Here is a 21,202-nt window from a genome sequence, read left to right as displayed (position 1 = left end):
GAAGGAAAAAGAATGATGATAATGAATTACATTGTGCATAATAATTATTAGTGTAAAGTAACAGGTAGACAGTTCAATAATGTAAAAGCAGTAGGAACAAAAAAGTGTTGCAAATATTGTTACTAAGGGAAACATAATGCACTGTAATGGCTCTTTCACATGACTTATGCACTGGGGTGACAAGAATATTGACACCATGCCATTCTTTGTACATAACAATGACTGAGTCTATCTTATGCAGATGCTTTAATAATGGTTAGCTTTTCCTGTACATAATTATACAGTACTTTCTTGAATATTCATAGGTAAAGAGAAGTCAATCATCTATTACTTAGCCTACAACCTACACACATATAAAAATCTCAAAATCATAATTTTGAGGAAAAGGCAAAACTGCCAACTGAACATAACTTACCCAAGTGATAGGTACACTGTTGGGTAGTTAAATATGACCAGCACAAAATAATGTGGGGGTGAATAAAAGCAATGCACATATGTTTATACTTCCAGATACTGTATATTAATGTCCATAACAACTAAGAACAACATTAGCCCGGATACAAATCATGTGAACTGGTAATGAATAAATTACTTCTAAATCATCTGACCACAGCCATAGTAGTGTACCCGACTAAACATTTATGGACGACAATAGAGAAGACAAGTGCAAACTGAAACAAAAAGCCTCTGATGAATCACTACTGTATAGTACACTTTTGTCACCACATACTGACAACAAGATCTATTATCACAGGTTGCAGGAGCGGTTAGGAGTGACACTTAAATTTCATTACAATAGGTATTACACCGTCAAGAATGAAATACTATATATGTGTTGAATGGTTGAATTTCTTTTCCATTAGCTTTATGTTTCGCATTACAGTCATTGTGTCAAATTCAAAGATGAAATATAAGGTTCATTTCAACACTATTGTGTGAATACTGTTTAATAATTAGGCACATGGTTATAATGACCAGACTCTTAAAACACTAAATTGTTTTGCTTTTGTTCTGCTGACATCACACAGCATAGAAAACATGTTCATTCAGCCTGTCAATAACTGATATTCGTGTTTTTGTATCCTCAGTGCTTAGTGCACGCAGTTTACCAAGACGAGACTTTCTGAATGACTTTACTTTAATATCATGGTCTGTCCTGTGTTCACTGAAGCTGGGTGTGCTTACATCTGGGGAGGAACAGCAGTCTTTTGTCAATGTTTCATCTCCAGATGAATCTGCATGTTTTTCACACTGTTCACTGAGAGAGTGTAAGAGAACTCCCTTACCTCTCCTTCTCCCAGGCAACAATAATGGAGGTTCTTTTATCAATGGGGCATAAAGATGATCTTGGATTTGGGATGACTTTGGGCTACTTTGTCCACCCTCACTTGGTTGGGTGAGAAGCAGTGATGCTGTTAAAGGTTCATCTTCATCACACTTTACTTCAAGCATCTTCTCTAGAAAGTCCACAAATTCATCTTTAGATTCCTTCATGTCTTTAGTCTTCAGTGTCTTGCTGCTCCCCAAGTTAAGAAAGCTGAGACCTGATGATGTGGAGGATTCATTTTGCATCTTAGGAAAGCCTGGCTGACAGCTGCTCTTCCTCACTATCTCTGTATTTAACTTGAAGGACCCTGATGACCTCATCCCCTGGCTTCCTCTGCTGATGCTGATGCTACTGCTAGACATGGTTAATTTGTTAGATGATGGTGGAGCTAGTTTGTTAGTGGGCAGTGTTAATTTGGTGGAGGTGGTGGAGGTAGTGGAAGAGGATGAGGTGGAGGTGAGTTTGTCCTGTTGCTTTCCTAACCTGTTGGTGAGGTAGAGACGGCCGTTCTTGAAAGCCGAGGTGAGTGAGCGGTCACGATTGACAAGTGTACACCGTCGACCTCCTTGCCAGCCTGTGGAAAAGGCAGAACCCAATTACTTAGGATTCATACTCTGGTCATCAGCAAAAGAAACAGCAAGATAAATTTATGGCACCATCACACAAGCATTAATACTGGTACTGGTACAGTACTTTGTTACCTCATTTGAAATATGTTCTCAGTTCTAATAAAAAAAGGACAAACAGTATTAATTTACCACATTTAATAATTAGCAAACCAGTTTCTCTCTCAAATACAGTATTACTGGAAAAAACAGTTCTTGTGATTACACACGACCATGAAAAAATACAAACATTCATTTCCTTAAAGTTATAAACCATCCAGTATCCAATCCTTTATTGCCCTAAAAGAGTCTCTCAAGGCTATTCTATTCAGATATTTAGGCAAAGTTAAAGAGTTGCTTTCACCTGAGTAGCATTATGTGAGCAATAAACACCAACAATCCCTCAGACTCAAATGATGGGGCACCTTGACCCACCTGACTAACACACATTCCTTCTTTTTGATATATATGGCACTGCACATCAGAACTTGTTAAGGATACGAAGTGAACAGAAGAGAAAAATTTGATCCATCCCATACCCCATCTGCAAATCCTTGATATCATTTGCTAGGTCAGACATCCAGGCCTATGTAGCTGGAAGTAGTACACATGCCACAGAGCTCCAATACAGGACTTTAGAAATTGGACTCTCACCTATATTACAACAACAAACATCTGAAACACTGGACTGATAAAGTTAACTTTAAGGAAGAAAATGTCATAATTAGTGGCAGGTGGGGGTGCTCACCATCCATTCACTTGATGTAACGCTGCTCTCGGGTGACTTTCCTCTCTTCCTTCTTTCTTTCCTTCATTCTTTCATCTTCCTTCTGTGTATGGGTGACTCTACATGGAGTGACAACCCAAATGGTTTCCTGTACACCAGGAAACTATTTATTATGCTGGATGGTGACCATATAACCAAATTATGGCCCCTGGTGGTTTAGTGGGCAATTAAGGCACTCTAATCAGCTTAAGCCTGTGCAGGTTTATATCCAAGGGGTGGTTGGAATTCACTGCTTATGTAATGCCACTCAGGGATGAGTGAGGCTGGACACTCTCATTTTAAATGTCAGGACAAATTTATCTAGTTCCAGGCTCCTATGCTCCTTGTGGGGCAACACAGGATTAGATGATGAATAAATGAATGAATGAACGAATTTCAGTTTCTACATTGGTGATGCTTAATAGGCTGCATCTCACAACTTCTGATGAGGTTATTACCCAAAGTTGCAAATGGTTTCCTGGATTACAGAAAATTATTTGGCTTTTCATTCAGTGCAGAGTTACCCAAAGGTAACATTGCACTGAATAAATGGATGAAGGATCTTACACAAAAGAGATATATGCAATTTTGGCAAAATAATGCAGTCATATTAACTACGATGGGCACCAAAATTATACAGATATCATATGTGCAGCTAACTCAGACATGACTCATTCATCAGGCACTGTACACAAAGGTGTCAGTAAAAACTAGGATAAACTGACAGAATCATCCACAAGATACTGTGATCATATCAGTTGCTGTAAACCTCTTTACTGTCACTGTCTTATGGCTCTTTTAACTCAGTATAGTAGGGTATATCCTAAGACAGCACATAGTAGGCAAGTTCGGGTAATAATACCATGGTTTTTAGTGGACAAGTAGCAGCTGGTGTAAAAATTTGGTTAATACTTTACCTGACAGTATTGGATGTTAAAGACCTCTTTAATGTCGCTTTCTGTCATCTATTATACCTAAGCAGAGTAGCTACATCTTTATAAAGAATACCAACATGTAAACTGAGGTCAAGTATGGTTTTAAGTGGGCAAGTGGAGGCCTGGCTAGAGATATGATAAATACTTTCACTTTATTATTATAGGATGATGGGGCCCACATACATGGTGTCCATTAGCCAAGCTACTCAAAGGTCCATTGTATTTTTCTGTATCTGAAAGTTACTGGTATAATAAGGCAGAGGCTGCAAAACATGATTCAATATCCAACAAGATACAGCAGCTGAGTTTATGAGAAGATACTAGTACTGCACGGAACACCCATAACAGAAAGACTTCTTGGAAAAAAAAAGTATAAGATAAAGACATGCTGCTGTGGCTCCAGGCTCATCTGAAGCATGAACTTGATGGACTGCAAGCTTATTCTGCCCTTCTCCTGCAGTTCACCATCCTTCTTTCAGGGCCAATTAAGGAATGGTTGTATAACGAAGCAGTGGAGCTGCCTGGTTATGTTGGTGCTACCACATACAGGAGTCTCTCTACAACACCAGATGAGACATACTCACAGAAGACAAAAATTATAAATTATTCAAAACTGTTAAATATAACCAGAGGAGGACAGACAACTGTGCCGGAAAAGATGGATGTATTAAGAACTGTAGTACTGTGTAATAGGCATCCCAACCACTAACCTCATAAATTTGCCCTGTATCCCAATATGTCACTAAATATGACCATGACAAAAAGACCACTATAGGTATGTATATAACTTCATATAATTAGTCCTTCAATTCCTAACTCACCATTCCCTCATAACTCCAACTATATTGTTCTACTGCATTTGTGTTTTTGTTTTCTTTCCAACCACTTCCCTGCAAGATTATTTAGTGATGATTTCTCCCTACTTATCATATCTAACTATATGACCGTACTTAATTAATTAATTAATTAAACTATATTCTGTTTCTCTGAACCAATCTGCACACTAAACCACTAACAAACTCATACATTTGTAAGCCTATCTGTTGAAGCAGCTCCATTAACCCATGCTGAGCTACAATTACTTTGGGGAAGTATGCTACCTTCCAAAGAATCAGACCAGCTAGGTTTAACAGGGCACAAGCACTTACTCTTGATATCCCCCAGTTTCAAGACTTCCATCTCTGAAATAATGGCAGAATCCACCAGTAAATAAATTATGTAATTAAAACGAGTCGTGGGGTTGGTGGAGGATTAGTGCCCCTCCCTGAAAAACAATTAACTCTAAGCCCTTGGCCACCCCGTCTGGGATACATGGCGTCTGGCAATGAATGAATGAATGAAAAAAACTGTAGGGTCATAATTTAGTTTTCTAACATAACAGCCAGGGTACTTTTAGTTCAGAGTAAGACTGTCCACATCTTGGCGAAAATATTTATACAATAAAAAAGTAACAGTGAGGCACTGATTTATAGTGTAGCTCTCAAAAATGTTAGTCATCCAGAATAAAAACATTTATACAGGTACCAACCCAGTGTAGATGTTCACATTTTTCCCTTTACACTGTGTAAAAGTTTTACTGGTATCTGCACTATACTTGTAATGTTTCTAACTACTGTATATATTAGAGGTTGAGGTCGAAGTAAACATCTGGTTGCAGTGGTGATAATAATGGAAAAGTTACCTGGTATAGGGGTTTCAGAAGCTGGCAAGTTGAACAACTCCAAGAAGGAAGTGAGGTCAGGAGATGAATTACCATTCTCAGTGCGAACCTGAGGAAGTACAATTTATCTATGGTCTAAGTACATATGAATTCAAGTATTTTTCCAAAACAGCATGATGTTCACATTCCCATTTAATAATACTTTGTATATTTAATTAAACAATCATGAAGTAATTTGGTTTCTATGCATAACTGAGCTGGAGGCAAACAATATAATAAATCTCTTCTTAACCAGTCTGGAGGAGGCTCCCATGAGTCATGTTTGTTGCTTTTATGGTACTAAGCACTGTGGGGTTGACAGAACATCTCAAGGGTGGAACCAAGAATTCCAAATGTGAAGAATCATACAAACCTTCCCTAAAATTCTGCAAAAGTGCAATTTACATCTTACCTGCTCATCTGACACAAAGCTAATTGTCCCAGGTGGTGTGTGAATATGTCACTTTATCAATCTATAGTAATGTAAATTGGTACAGTGAAGGGTTTTGTGATGACGGCAGGTAGTATGGGTTGGGTGCCTATATCACCTGTGTCCAGATTTTTTTTTTCCCTATCCAAAATCCTATTCTCTCCTTCCCCCCAACTTTCCACTTAATTAAGGTGGTCCTGACATAATGAATGAACTCAAGAGCTGTAGGCAAAGGCACTCTAAGCCATAAATGACTACTGGCTAAGGTGAATCTGTACTCTGTTACATTTAGTGAAAGCATCAGATGTCTCTTCATTAAACACCTCACATACCCAACAGATATTTGCTCATTCTCTGCCACAGTGAGTGACTAATCTAAGATGTTTCCCTCACCCTACAACTAAATGGCAGTAGCAGGAGCAATAAAGTTTACTCCTCTTTGGATGTCGACACCACTGACTCAATGGAGGAAAGTATCACAAGGTTCTTAAAGCACTTTTCAGGTGTTCAAATATTATCTCTGCCTCCACTCATCCAAAAACTTTATTCCTTGTGCTCCACTATGTCATACTTACATCTTTCACATACCTATCAAATTCTCTTAGTAGTAATACATCCACTGCCTCCTGTACTTCAATTTCTCACTGATACAGAATTACCTACATATAAACATGAATTTCTATTTTCTTTAAATGTTTCCGTGGTCCAGAACACTTTATAATTCACCCTGTCAAAGGCCATACAGTTTCTTATAGCTGAATGGATTAACAGATATGAGACTACATTTCATATACAGTACCCATATACTATACTGCACTATCTTCTGATATTGTCTTTATTCCATGTGAGTGTCACATCTTCCACTCTCATGCATAAAAACTACTTGGCTGGCAAATTATTCTCATTTCAGGCTGAAAATATCATAGCTCCAAGGTGCGTTTATTCTTCAGCCAATCCATACACTGTACAGTACTACTATCTCTCATGATCACTATTCATTGTCATCATCATTTCCAATGCCTTGCTCCCTCCTGAGAACCCTCAGACATGGGATGATCATGACAGAAGCACCTCCAGAGAACCTTACCCTCACACACCTTTCTCACTTTCTCAAATACTTCTTGTCCTCTTCCCATTCTTTTTTCAATGTACTGTTCCACTCTCTTCCTCCACACCACATAATGTTTGCCTCTACTAACACTGTCCTCTATATCAATTTCACATACTTTCTTTGGCACCACATCTATGTGCATTCTTAGTACATGTCCATACCATCTCAGTGTACTGTATTCCTCTTCATCCACTCAATATTTACACACTTCACTTCTATATATTTTTCTTCCATTCCATGATGTCCATAAATTTCACTATTTCTTGCACACTCTCCCCTCCCCATGCCTACAGCTGTTTCAGGAAAGTAATTTCAACATCCTGCAACCTAGACAGCTCTCTGTTGCTCACTGTCCAGGTTTCACTCCCATATGAAAGTGTAAGTACTGTAGTAAGATGCTCGCACGTGGGGCTCTCTTAACCTCTGTGCTAACTCCCCCCTACCCTTGAAATACAACTGAGCTAACCAATTGCTTTTCTCACCTGAAGAGACCTCTCTTTGACTTCACCTGTCATTTTGTCATATTTACACAATACAGCTCCCAGAGACTTAAAACTATCGATCTCCTCAAGCATTTCATCTCCCATCTGTATCCTGGAATTCACTGTGTTTCTTCATTCTACCCAGTGCTGCCTGCCAAAGTCTATCGTGTTCTACTCCTTCCTTTCAAATACTGTCAGGACTCCATATTATAATTACAAATCATAATAAATAGATAGATAAATAGATAGATAGACAGCTCCAGGCAAGCCTGGGAAAGGGAAATGATCTTGCAAGTTAACTGAGGAAATGTTGACAATACACAGGAAGTAGCAAGTCAGGGGATGATGTAGGTAGTGTGTCAGTGAGACAGCATACGAACAAAGCCTAGTGACCATACACACATACTCACACACAGATTTCTGGAACTTTCCAACCACAGTGTAACACATGTGACACGACCCCTGCTTCACCAGAATTTAGGAAGCAGAGGGCAGAAGGAGACAGGCCATAGAACCGGCAGGTAGTAGGGAGAACGAGCCTAGCAACATGGGCAAGAGAGAGAGAGAGAGAGAGCAAGACAGGGAGGTAGCTCGCGGGTCTCTACTTATACTTCACTTGTGTGTGAGAGACTTTGTTAATATTTCCAAGACAAATAAAAATAGTCCCATACTATTCTTTACCTCTCCTGTCATTGCATGACAAAAGGGAACCAAGATTATCTACTTACAAAACTACTCACTTATAACAACCACTCGTCCACAAGTCAAATATATATAAAAATGATCTACAAAACTCCACTACAAGAATATACAAAGTCTTTTTGTGACATTTGGTTGGCAGCGAAAGTAAGGACCTCATCTTCGAATCAACAGTGAATTTCTACAAAACTTCTCTACAAGTATCTACAAAGTCTTTTATGACAATACCACCATCTTACTTTTCTTCACATTCACTTTTAGATTTCTTCTTGTAAAGACTACAGTAAATGCATTCACTACCTTTTGCAGGTCACTTTTACTTGCTGCCATTAAACAAGCATTATCAGTATACAAGCAGGTTTCAAGACTCTATTCACTGTCACTGAGTTTCAGTTTTGCTCCTATACCTGATGTCCACATTTTCATCTCTTTCACTACTTCATCCATATATTTACAGTATATACTGAACAATCAAGGTGGCATAACACACCCTTGTCTTACATCTACACTATTAAAAGAATCACTAAGCTTCTTCCCCACTGTGACACTTGCAGTATTAATAAAAAAAATAAATAAAAAATAAATAAATAAAAGGGTTTTGTTGCCCTCAACATACTCCCTCCCATACAATATAATACATCCATAACCCTTCCCAATCCACCCTACCATAAGCCTTCTCCATGTCCATAAATGCAACACATAGCCTCTCATTCTTTGCCATGTACTTCTACACAAAAGACGCCATATCTGGTCTAGAAGTCCCTTACCTTAAATCCACCATTCTTCACCTATGCTTTCTTCTGTTATGTTATGCACTCTCGATAAGCACCCTACCATACATTTTTGCTGATTTAAACTAATCCCTCTGTGATTCTTACACTCTTCCTTATTTCTTTCCTTCATACAGCAAAATTATTATTGCCTTCCTCTAGTCTTCTGGAACTTTCCCTGTCTCTCATGTCAGTCTACATACACTGTACTTTATGCTGACAGTCTCAACAATGATCGCTTATCCACTCTCTCTAACCATGATAATTAATCACAATCTTAACTCTTTCAGTATCTGCCATCTTGTTACAGTGCTTTCTATTCACAGCAAAACGCAGTGTTCTAATGAGGGATAAAGAGATAAGTCTGATAAATATGCCCCAATCCATCATCTAAACTTTGTACTAATATTCTTTTTTTCATGTTGTGTAAAAACCTACCTTTTCTCCTCGGCGCTCCAGATCAGCATCAGTAGGCAGAGTGTCCCACAGCCTTGAAGTGGAATCATATTTAAGCCTGATTCTGGGATAGCGGAAGAATATGTAATCCATGACAAACAGCTTGATACCTAAGTAGACCCCAGCAAGTGTGAAGAGCTGGGCTGCAGGTAGGAAGATCGAGGCCAGAAGCAGGACACACAAGAAGAAGTACAGGCGCTGAGTGGCCTCATGCTCCCAAAGGAACAAGCTGAGGTGAGATAGCCTGAGAATTAGGTAAATTTTTCAAGTAGCAAAATACTATACCTAATCTTATTACTTTAGACATCGGGTTGCCATTCCAATAAATTTCATAAGGATGAAAATTCCATGTTGAACTACAAAGCTTGAAATACCTCAATATTGAAAGCTAAATGACTGCAGTTCTAATCCTTACTTAAAGCATGAAAACTGAACACAGCATCAAAATGCCTGATGGGGTTAAGTACTGTTGATCAATTAACATCAGGCAATGACAGTTTATATCCACTTAGAGTACCAGATACATTTCATATTACACTGCCTCATCACATTTTCGGTAATCTGTTTTACCTAATGATGACAAAGACTTCTAACAAGGTTGAAAGACTTCATAATTTTTATCCAAACATGGCATCCCTCAAGGTGCCATGCTACAAAGATATATGGTACAAAAGGCTTTTAAAGATAACTAGAACTAACTTTTTGAGCTTCTCTGCAGCATTTGACACAGCACCCAGTTGATTCTGGACACGGCGAGCAACTTGCAGCACCAGGGCAAACTTGTCCCCAAGCCCCGTCTCCCCTGCTCCAGCTTCAATCGTCTCACCTCGCTCGCCCCTTCGAAGCCCTCGTAGCATTAACTGCAGCCATCCCCTGAGCAGGTGAGATCAAAATTAAGGTACAGATATTATCTGATATATTTACAGCTTTCTTTATAAGACCCATAAAAATTTTTGCAGGATTCTTTACATGTGAATAACAAGGATCTGTACATAACAAAGAAAAAAGAAATTGCACATGAATTACTAATACAGTATACAGTATATCACATCCCTCTCCTTATTTTACAAAGTGATAACCTACCTATGTCCTACCAAAATATCAAAATTATCATTACAGTACTATGCTAATACTTCAGGTCAGAGAAATAATTAATACTGGCTATCAGAATCTGTTCTTTCCACAGCAGCATTAAATTTGTCCTTAACACACAGGCAAACACACACTACTGTAAAGCACTGTATACAGGGTATTTAGGAACAGACAAAATACAAAAAAGATTAATACTTGGAGAACTTGAAATGGCTAAGAGAAAATACCAAATTACTGTATAATGATTAGGTGGCTGCACCTTTTCTTCATGTAGTTGAGTGAAAGCTTGAGTATGGCAGAAGTAAGTGCAAAAGTGAGAAGCCAACCACACGTGACACAGTAGAGGTAGACCACCAGTGCTAGCAGTGTGGCTGATGGCGACTCCCATCGCAATAAGGAACACACCATCTCTGACAGCTCTGTTAGGGGTCGCATTACACTCCCAAATCTCAGGATGTTCTCTTTCAGTCTAGAATGGTTCAAGATGTGCATGAGTGATTTGCTTATTGCATAATTGTTATGTTGCTTACTCTATCACATTCTGTCATCACGAACAACATATTACTGTACTGCAAACATCTATTGGTTGAAAAAATATACTGAAGAAGTTCAATAATCTATAATACAAGCTCATTATGAAGCGCTGTAGTATCTCTACTTGGAGAGCAAAAATTACATTCAGTAACAGATGGGAAACTGCTCCATCTTGCTGAAGAAAGAAAATGAGATACACTCCTAACTTACTTCTTGACAGTGAGTGGGTCTCCCTCTGGATCACCATCTGGCTGTTCCTCCTCTGCTACCTCAGAAAAATCCCTGAGTAATTCTCCCACAGCTGCAACTACTCGAACCTCCAACCGCCGCCACCAGGAGCTCTTGGGATCCACCAAGGGCTCACCACTACTGCTGGTGGCAAGCACACTGCCTAAGGCAATGTCAGGTTCACTACTAAAGCCACCTCCTGAATCACTCTGGCCACCTGAAGGTGTTGATTAACAGTTATCATGACCTGGTGCATACATTATTGCTAAACAGTAACTACCTCCTCTGACATCAAACTTCCACTTAACTAACCGTTTACTATATTATTACTGTCACCCAGACTCATCTGGATGTTAAATCAGTGAACTGCAGCCTAAAATTGCCCTTATTATACTGGCCTCTTTTTCCTTTCATGGGAAAGGGAAGGAGTTGAGGGATATTTATATAACCAGTCAGAATGTGTCGTAAAGGATCATGCGTGAAATAATTCACACTGACATTTATTTCCACATTTCACTATTTCTTTATAAATGTACAGTATTGCTTATGGACAGTAATGTTTAGTACATACAATCACAACATTAGTAACCGTAAGATACTGTACTCAATAGTAGCCCTGGACCGTACATGACCAATTAATATATAAGATGATCTTTCAGGCTGGAACACAACCCTCTCTTAAAGTGATTTTCCTTAAACACAGCAAGTAATAGGAATAAATCTACAGTACAAAATTAGGAACTATTGGACTGTAATACCATGTTTCTTTATAGAGCCTGTACTGTACTTTACACATTTACATTTACAGACCATTTACCACACTAGCATATTTAAGTTCTTTCACTCAAAGACAGCTCTCTATGCATTGTAATCCTGAGCTATTACCCTGCATACCCTGTAATCTCCTAATCCGGAGCCCTTCATGTGGGATTGCATCCCACATCTTTCTCAGTTTGCCACTGGGCACTCTTCCCTCCACATTCACATTTATAACTCTTCTCAAACAGACATCCTTCTCCCTCCTCATCATGTCCAAACCATCTCAACCTACCAGTTTGCATCAGCTCTGTGATACAGTAATCTCTAATGCCAACTCTCACTAGCAGAACACAATTTTCAGTTCGGTCACTCACTGAGTTTTTTACTTATCCATCACAATCATCCAATTTTTGTAAATTCCAATCTGATTGTACTCTATTCTCTTACAGGCCAAGCCTCACTACCATCCAGCAAAACACTTCTTATACATCACAAATACCTGTATCATTATCACATAAAAACCTTAAAGTCGCACTTTTCCCTCAATCATCCTTTGGCTTCCCTCCTCCAACACACAGCTAATATCCACAAGTCTTTCCTCCAGTGCTTCTGTATTATTGTCTAGTACCAATATTTCAGCATCTCCAGGGTAACATCCCAGAATGTTGATCAAAGTTCTTGTGGCCTTCCATTCAGAAATGATACTACTGTACTGTATTTCTACTGAAATGTCTGTTTTATTTCACCTGTATTTCATTCTACCACAGATGTGAAGAGAAAAATTTTGGCCATTGTTACCATATATGATAAATTTACATTAAAAATCATTCTCTTGCTACAAAAGTTTGTGTCCCCAGTTTATGAATTATCAAAGAATGTCACACTTCCTAAACTCCAAGTAATCATTCTCAAAATACAGGGAAGTCATACCACTGGTGTCTCTATCTTATTAGAGAATGCACATATGGCCAGTGTCCCGACTCTTGAATAAACATACTGTACATCAACATCTTTGACAAGGGTTAAGACTGAGAATGACGAGTTGAGAGGATGGATGGGACTTGAATATAATAGTGCTGTGATGAGAAGGGGTAGATTGAGATGGTTTGGGCATAAGGAGATGTTGGAGGATGACAACTGGGTGCAGATGGTGAAAGGAATGAACATTGAGGATATAGCTGATTCAAGATTGTGATCTCAGAGGTATGGGACTGAAGAGAACGGATGCTAGAGACTGGGCAGTGTGGAAAGCCACTTTTAAATGACCAAAACCGATGAAAGCAAACATGTTGGAGCCTTTGTGTATGAAATGAAACGAATGAACAAACACGCCTCAGCTCCCTCCCTATCCCCCAAAAGAAGGATGGTGAAATTCAGAAAAGGGTAACTTCAGCCTGTAGTCCGTTAGGTCCAGATAAATCTAGGACAGCAATAACAATGCAAAAATAACAGCAATACTGACACAGCCTTCACTGAGGAGATGAAACGAATGAACGAATACCCCTCAGCTCCCTCCCTATCCCCTAAAAGAAGGGTGAAATGTAGATAAGGGTAACTTCAACCTGTAATCCTTTGGGTCCAGATATGCCTAGGACCACAATAATAATGCAAAAATAACAACAATACTTTTTTTTTTTAAAGATAAACAGAGGAAGAAAAAAAAAAAATACATACACCACATTACAGGTTTCCTTCATTCATAAAAAATCTTTAACAGTTGGACCTGAACTGCTGTGGGCTGAAGTCTTGGGGGAAATTAATTTGGGAAAAAGAGTTCCAAAGAGAAGCAGTTTGGGGAATAAAGGTATTCTGATATGCTGAAATTCTGCAATAAGGCAGTGTGACAGTCATGTAATGTGCACTACCATTAACAATTAATAACAATTAGCATTTTACAAATGTAATGTCTTCACCTCTGTCAAACTCATCTGAGTCACTTTCTCTTCGCTGTTCATCCTCTGTCCAGTTGCCAGTAGCTGACACTGCAATGGAGGAGGCAGTCAAGTTACTGGCCACCACTGCTGCTCCACCATCAGCACTGCTGTTGCCTGGCCCAGTGCTGTTGAGGGAAGCCAAGAACTCCGACTGGTCTAATGATTTGCTCTTCTCCAGGCCTCGACGCTTCCAGGCAAACCTACTGCGAGAAGGACTCCTGGGAAGGGGAGGAAAGAAAGAATGAAGTATAGTATGCAGTACAAGCACTATGTATTGTAAGAAAAAAAAAAAAAATCTGTTGTACAGTTTTGCTAAAAAAGAACAGTGTTCATTACCTATATATATATATATATATATATATATATATATATATATATATATATTATGCAAGGAAGAAGGAACCAAAGGCAAGGAGCCCACAAACCATTCCCTCCAAGAAAAAAAAAAAAAGACAATACAACAGAGCGCCAAAATCAAGATCCATTCATTTCGAGATGCCTGAACACACTGCATTTGAAAGAATGGAGATCATAGGAAGCAGGAAATACAGACAGGGAGACAGTTCCAGACTTAACCTGTTGTATAAATGAAGGACTGGGAGTATCAGTTAACTCTAGTATTAGAAAGCTAAACAGAAAAGGGATGAAAGTTTGCTAGACAGGTGCTACACACCTGTCATAAAGTTGGAGGGATGCTAGCAGATAGTTCCCAGGAGCAGTGACCACTGAAATAGCAATAGAAAAAAGATAAAGTTGCAACAGTGTGGCAAAGAGACAGAAGTTGAAGGAAGCCAATAGGAGGAGGAGAGATAATGAGACAAAAAGCCTCTGACTCCACTTTGTTGAGAAGAGCTGTATATAGGGAGCCTCTCCACACATGAGAGTTGTACTCTACACATGGGCAAATAAAACCTGAGTATAAAGCCAACAACTGTGCAGGGGTAAAGAAGGTATGGAGTCAGCACACCTGATCTCTTGGAAGCAAATTTTACAAGAGATGTATGGGTACTATGCTATTTCCAAGATAAATCCCGAGAGAATGAAACCCTAACTATGTTTAAGGATGATGCAGGACAGTTGGATGTTATCAAATATTAGTGGGTACTCCTGTGGAAGATTTTGTAAGGTTGATAGGTGTAGGAACTGAGTTTTTGATGCATTAAAAACAACAAGATTACTTTTACCACAGTCAGAGATAAGAGCCAAGTCAGACATTAGGTGTGCCATAGCCTCATCCCTTGTTTGCTGAAGTAACTGCTGAGATGGACATTGTGGGAACCGAATAGAAAGGTGACAGGTGGAATCATCAGGGTATGAGTGGATAGGGTTAGATGTACGCCTTAGAAGGTCATTGGTAAATAAAAGGAAAAGAGTTGGTGATAGGACAGAGCCCTGAGGAACATCACTGTTGACAGATCTAGGAGAAGAATGGTGGCTGTCTACAACAGCAGCTATAGAATGACCAGAAAGGATGCTATTGATGAAGGCACAGATAGTATGACTGAAACCCAGAAGAGGGCAGTTTGGAAATTCGGAAATTAGTATATGCATGTTACTACCTTGAACTAGCCTTTTAACCTCAAAATGGTGGCCATCATCTGCCAACAATATAAAGATAACTAGTGGCATATTCTTGCTCACCAATCTACTACCCTGTCCTACTCTCCTACCTTAAACTAGCAACACAGAAAGATGACAAAGACTTTTAAAGTACTGTATTTCCTTTTTTCCTTTACAGGGGAGCGCGGTAGCTCGGTGGTAGGGTGTCGGGCTCGTAATCATGAGGTTGCGAGTTCGCGCCCTGCCTGGTGGCTGCTGTGCTGGGAGGGGTAGCGCTCTCCTGTAACCCTAGCAGGGCTATACTGTATGATCTGATGAGGTCTAGCTCGGGGATTAATCCCCTTTTCCTTTATATATACATACAGCATTGGTGTGTTCTTGTTTCTGAATGTTCTGCTTTCGTTTCTTCAGTGCTGTACTTGTCTGCAAATGCTGGCAGAATTCATATACTCTAAAATCTGGTGCTGGAGAGGTATTCCTTCACACATGCACCAATATACTGATAATTGGACAGCTCAGTTTTACAGACAGCCTTCATTTCCCCTCTTATCTCATGAAAGGAGGATGGTGGGATGGAGAAGGGTAACTTCACCCTGTCGTCCAATGGATTCATATTAAAATGAGCAGGAACTCCAACAACAACAACAATAATAATAACTAGAATTCTGAAATAACTGAAGCAATATTCAAAGAACTCCACATTCCAGATGAAAATACAGTACTTTTATCATTGTAGACCTAATATTAAGTGACTTTTGGTATGACTTAAAATCTTTTACAGATTTTGACCTGTGACCTTGAGATCAAGGTCAAGGTCATTCATACTACGCAAATCATGTTCACTCATGACCCACTACATTTCCACCAAGGTTATTCAAAATCGGCCAAATACTTTCTGATTTAGCACTTTCAGGCATGAGGCGGCCACTCTGATTTTCCTCAGTACTGTGTGTCAAAAAGTATTTATTGGATCTCGATAGCAGTACCCAGGTGCACTAGCATATACTGATGACTACATACTCGAACAATTGAAAAAGCAGTTGATTCCATAGTTTTTGCTGTGCAGGATAGCAAAAATTGAAAAAAAAATTGAAAAAATAACATAAAAGGTGCTGGCACTAGGAAAATAATTTTGCCCCCAAAGGAGCCTGTAACCAAGACACATCACTCCCGAAAATGTCTCTATCTTGAACAGTCTTGGAACACCAGCTTTCTAGGTCTTCCCCCCCCCCTCAAAAAAAAAAGAAGAATATCTACAAAATCAATAAGAACTCCACAGAATGTGAAGTTCTTAACAACAGTATCCTGTCTATCTATCTATCTATCTATTGCCAGACGCCTCAATCCCGTAAGGGGTGGACACAAACAAATTGCCTCCATGTAGCCCCGTCCAATGCCATTTCATTGCCCTGCTTCCAGCTGACACCCCCGTCTCTCATATACCACTCCACTCCATCCCTCCATCTCATCCCTTGCCTCCCCATTTCTCTCCCCCCCTCCACCTAACTTGCATACACTCTCCTCGTTAACCTCTCGCCCTCCATCCTATCCACATGCCCAAACCACCTCAGTGTATATTTTCTCCTATCTATCTATCTATCTATTGCCAGACGCCTCAATCCCGTTTGGGGTGGCCACAAACAAATCGCCTCCAAGTCGCCCTGTCCCCCGCCATTTCACTGCCCTGCTCCCAACTCACACCCCCCTCTCTCATATACCTCTCCACCCCCTCCCTCTTCCCCTCTCCACCTCACTCATATACACTCTCTTCGTCAGTCTTTCACCCTCCATCCTCTCCACATGGCCAAACCACCTCAGTGTGTTCCTCATAACGCTTCCTATCACATCCACATCCACATCCACACCACAACGCTCCTTTATATCCTCATTCGTCAGCCAGTCTCTCCATGTGACTCCACAGGCTCCTCTTAAATTACTTATTTCCACTGCTCTCACTCTCGACTTGAGTCCTTCCAAAAAGGTCCAAGCTTCACTTCCATACTTTAGGCATGGTATCACAATACTGTCATGCAGTGACTTTCTTACTTCCATGCTTACTTCCCTGTTCCTTATCACTGTTTTCAAAGAACCAGCAACCTTTCTTCCTAGTTGTACCCTTTCAAACACTTCACCCTCTAAACTTCCATCCTTACTCAACACATTATCTGTGTGTGTGTTTGTTCTTACCTAATTGTATCTTTACAGGAATGAGTCAAGCTCGTACTGTCCCGTGTCTTAAACCATATTTATCGTACATATCCTTAAATTTGTGAATTGTTTTGGCACACACTATTTCATTCGGTAGTGCATTCCATTGATCAATTGATCTGTTTGGGAAACTGAATTTCCTTACGTCTTTATCACCTCTCTTCTTATGCAGTTTTTTGCAGTGTCCTCTTGCTGATGCTTCTCCATATGTTAAGCAATCATTTATGTCTATTTTCTCCTTTCCTGATATGCACTTATATAGCATTATCATGTCACCTCTTTTCCTTCTCTCCTGTAGTGTTGGTAGATTCAGTTTATTTAGTCTTTCTTCGTAGCTTAGGTGTGTGTGTGTGTGTGTGTGTGTGTGTGTGTGTGTGTGTGTTTGTCAATGTGTTAGCAAAATAACATACAGTTTTGATCTAGTTTTAATCAAAACATGAATGGGCTGATTCAATCTTAAGAAAAAAATAAAATAAAACAATCGGAGGTCAAGGTAAAAGGGCAGGGTCAAAGTCCGATCCATGCAAATGTGTCTTAACAAAATAATTCAAACCATTTTTATCCAATTTTAACCAAACTTGGTGGATGGGTTAAGGGTCAGCCAATGAGTAAACCCGCTACTCCCTACTTTTTACAATAATAGGTCAAAGGTCAAGGTCACACCACAGGTTCAACTTAAACAGCTTTTGTGCAACCGCTGAGGGTAAGACACGAATAAAAGGATCCGATTTTGAGAACAATTAGTAAAAGATCAAGATCAAAGGGAAAGGTCAAAGGTCAAACTCAACTCAAACAGTTTTCATCTGATTTGAGCCAAACTTAGTGGAAGGGTTAAGAGTCAAACAGTAAAGATGGAATTTAGTTCTGAGAAGTCAAAGGTCAAGGTCACAGCGTAAGGTCAAATTCGACTCATGGGTCTGTGTAAGCAAAAGAACTTGAACAGTTTTGATCTTATTTGAATCAAACTTGGTGGATGAGTTGATGATCACCCAAGAGCTTGACCTATTGTTTTTTAAAATGTCAAGGGTCAAGGTCATTTGGCAAGGTCAGCTTAGTTTTTATCCGATGTAAACTAAACTTTGTGGAAATGTTCTGATTAAAACAAGGGCAGAGGTCGAATGTAAGATCTATAAGTCAGAGGCCAAGATCACAGGGAAAGGTCGATGATCAAAAGCATTGGACAAACTCAACCCATCAACTCTGATTTGATTTAAACTAATGGTGAAGGACGGGTTAAGGGTTAGGCAAGAATGAGGTAATTCAATTTTGAGAAGTCGAAGGTCAAGGTAATGGAACAAAGTCAAATATTCGGCCCTTAAGCCTGTTGGATGGAGCGAATATTGCACTCTTTGAACGACCCTTATTATTAATTTTTACCCTGGACCATAACCATGAAAAGGGTCAAGTGGGAGGAGTGATAGGAATGAAAACAAAAACAAAAATGTTCACTAATATGTTATGAATCTGGAGAATCTACCACAACAAATAAGAAAATATTAATAAGAGATAAAAGTTCTTACAATAAATACAAATGTGGGCAAAAAAATATTAATCAACACGCATCTGACATCGATGACCCGTATACTTTGATACTGTGCTGGTACAATGTGTTAACGAGAATATCAAAACACTAAACTCAACACCTGATTTCTACTACTGTACTTATACCTATCATCTTTGCTGGTGAGATGAAGAAAAATTGCAAAAAGTGTGAAGAGGTTAGTGAATATAAAGTATGGGTTAGTATGTTAGAGCAAATGGTTTGAAGGAACGGAAAGAGCTCACAGGCGTATAAAAATCATGTTTAGGTGCGCGCGCACACACACACACACACACACACACACACACTGCGTTCCTCTCAGCTTAAATTGATATTATTTCACATGACTACTACGCTAGGGGAGGCAATGAAATCTGGGAAATATATGGCTTTAGGTTACTTCCTTATGGTACACAAAATACTGAAGTGCGCAAGGTCAAGAGAAGTGCGTATATTAACAGCAAGAGGGTGGACGTTCCATCAGGTCTCGAGTCAACTAATATAATGCAGTTTTTATAGGCAACTGTGCCTATCCACTGATTGACGGGCTATGATGGAAAAGAGCCCCCCCAAAAAAAATAAATAAATAAATAAAAAAATAAGCCAAGTTCAAACCAGCAAGCTAACTTCACCCCATAGTATGAACAGTTTTATCTCTATGAATCTGGCAAGCCAAGATTTACACACATCTTGAATAACCCATGATATATCAAAAGAAAAAAAAGAAAATGAGCAGGATCATATACATTGGAGTCGTATTCTAGGTGGTACTGTAGTGGCAAACTTTTTTTTTTAGTGATTCTTTTAGGCAGAGTACACTCTAATATTCTCATTTTATGTTATTCATTCATATCTTTATTACCTAACGTAGGAGAGTCAGTAACGTAAGAAAGGATAAGAAGGAGTAATATTTAAAATTAATGGCAGAGAAGAAGGTGCTTCGAGGTTTTCCATGCCACCTAGAAAACGGTGTACAGGACATGTGGGTGATTTATTTATTTATTTTTTAATAGAGAAAAGTTGGAGTATGATGGAGAGGGGGAGGATGAAGAAAATAATAAAAGTAGGAAATAAGGAGGACAGGGAGAGTAGAACGATGGTGAGCGGACCACCACCATTTTTTTTTTTTTTTTTAAATGAGCTGGCTTTTCACCGTACTTCACGATCTGACTGGATGGAGAGGTTGTGGGGTTGTCGATGGGTGTGGGGAAAGGCGGGGAGGGGGAGGGCCTGTGTGTTCCCCCTCCTCCAGCCTTCTGTTCGTCCCCCACCACTGGCAGCAGACGTGAGGAGGCCGGTAGGTGGCTAGGAGGACCTGGCGACCCGTCCTCCGCATCCATGGACTGGGTCTTGTGCATCTGGTTAATGCGTTTTCGTATCCGCTGCGGCAGGCTGGTGGGCGGGTGTCGCCAAAACGGGGTGTTAGTGGGTTAGTCCGGCACACATGCACTACAATTCTCATCTTAACTTGGCCCAAATTTTCGTCCTTTTGTGATCTATTTTACGCAGCTGAGTGGCAGAATAAGATAATAATACTGCCCTGCATCCTTTCTGTATCACTTCTTCTTGACTAATGTTCTAATATTATTCTACTGCTGTAAATGTGCATCTGAGAAGGAAAGATTACAGTTTTAGGCCAAGTTAACGAGAAATGTGTAAACAAACATGCCAACACACAAACTGCAAGTTGACTACAATATAATATTGTCATAAATTAAGTTAATACAGTAAATCAGTCCTATTAGTACCGTGACACCTTGCTATTCTATTCCTGTTATTGCCAGACCACTACACTCGGGTCAGGAGAGACCTCCTACGGTTAAGTAGTTAGAAACAATTTAAATTCTGTTTTTGTTACCTACAGACGACTATTGTTTGCTGAAGAAACCTCTCGCTGTGAAGGGGATAAGGAACAAAAAGAAAAAGTCAAATTCCTTTAATTAAATTCAATTCAGGGTGACCACATCCCGTTTTCTCGTCGGTAGAAGGGGCACCTAAGTGCCTCGTTCTTTTCACTTCTGTTCTGTTAATATTTTCTTTCATGTCATCTATGTCGATATGCAAAAG

The 21,202-nt window shown here is 39.5% G+C and overlaps 1 protein-coding gene across 3 annotated transcripts in view; it reads right to left on the bottom strand.

Annotated features, from left to right (window-relative positions):
• Positions 1-509: 509 nt before the first annotated feature.
• The window catches only part of LOC145405221 (uncharacterized), a 211,249-nt gene continuing 190,556 nt past the window's right edge, over positions 510-21,202 (bottom strand). For all 3 annotated transcript variants that reach the window (XM_080276641.1, XM_080276640.1, XM_080276642.1), the window contains 8 exons: positions 20,294-20,527; positions 13,807-14,045; positions 11,117-11,351; positions 10,632-10,841; positions 9,980-10,153; positions 9,263-9,509; positions 5,315-5,402; positions 510-1,901 (listed from right to left, as the gene is read on the bottom strand). In XM_080276641.1, coding sequence (XP_080132767.1) covers positions 1,021-1,901; positions 5,315-5,402; positions 9,263-9,509; positions 9,980-10,153; positions 10,632-10,841; positions 11,117-11,351; positions 13,807-14,045; positions 20,294-20,527 — 2,308 coding nt within the window. In that variant the 3' untranslated portion in view covers positions 510-1,020. The remainder of the gene's footprint in view (positions 1,902-5,314; positions 5,403-9,262; positions 9,510-9,979; positions 10,154-10,631; positions 10,842-11,116; positions 11,352-13,806; positions 14,046-20,293; positions 20,528-21,202) is intronic.

The sequence above is a fragment of the Coenobita brevimanus genome, chromosome 66 (genome assembly GCF_032717465.1).
Source record: "Coenobita brevimanus isolate Jiangsu-jjx chromosome 66, ASM3271746v2, whole genome shotgun sequence".
In the NCBI taxonomy this organism is placed as follows: Eukaryota; Metazoa; Arthropoda; class Malacostraca; order Decapoda; family Coenobitidae; genus Coenobita; species Coenobita brevimanus.
Note: the sequence above shows the minus strand (reverse complement) of the source record. Positions and strands in the feature narration are given on the sequence as shown.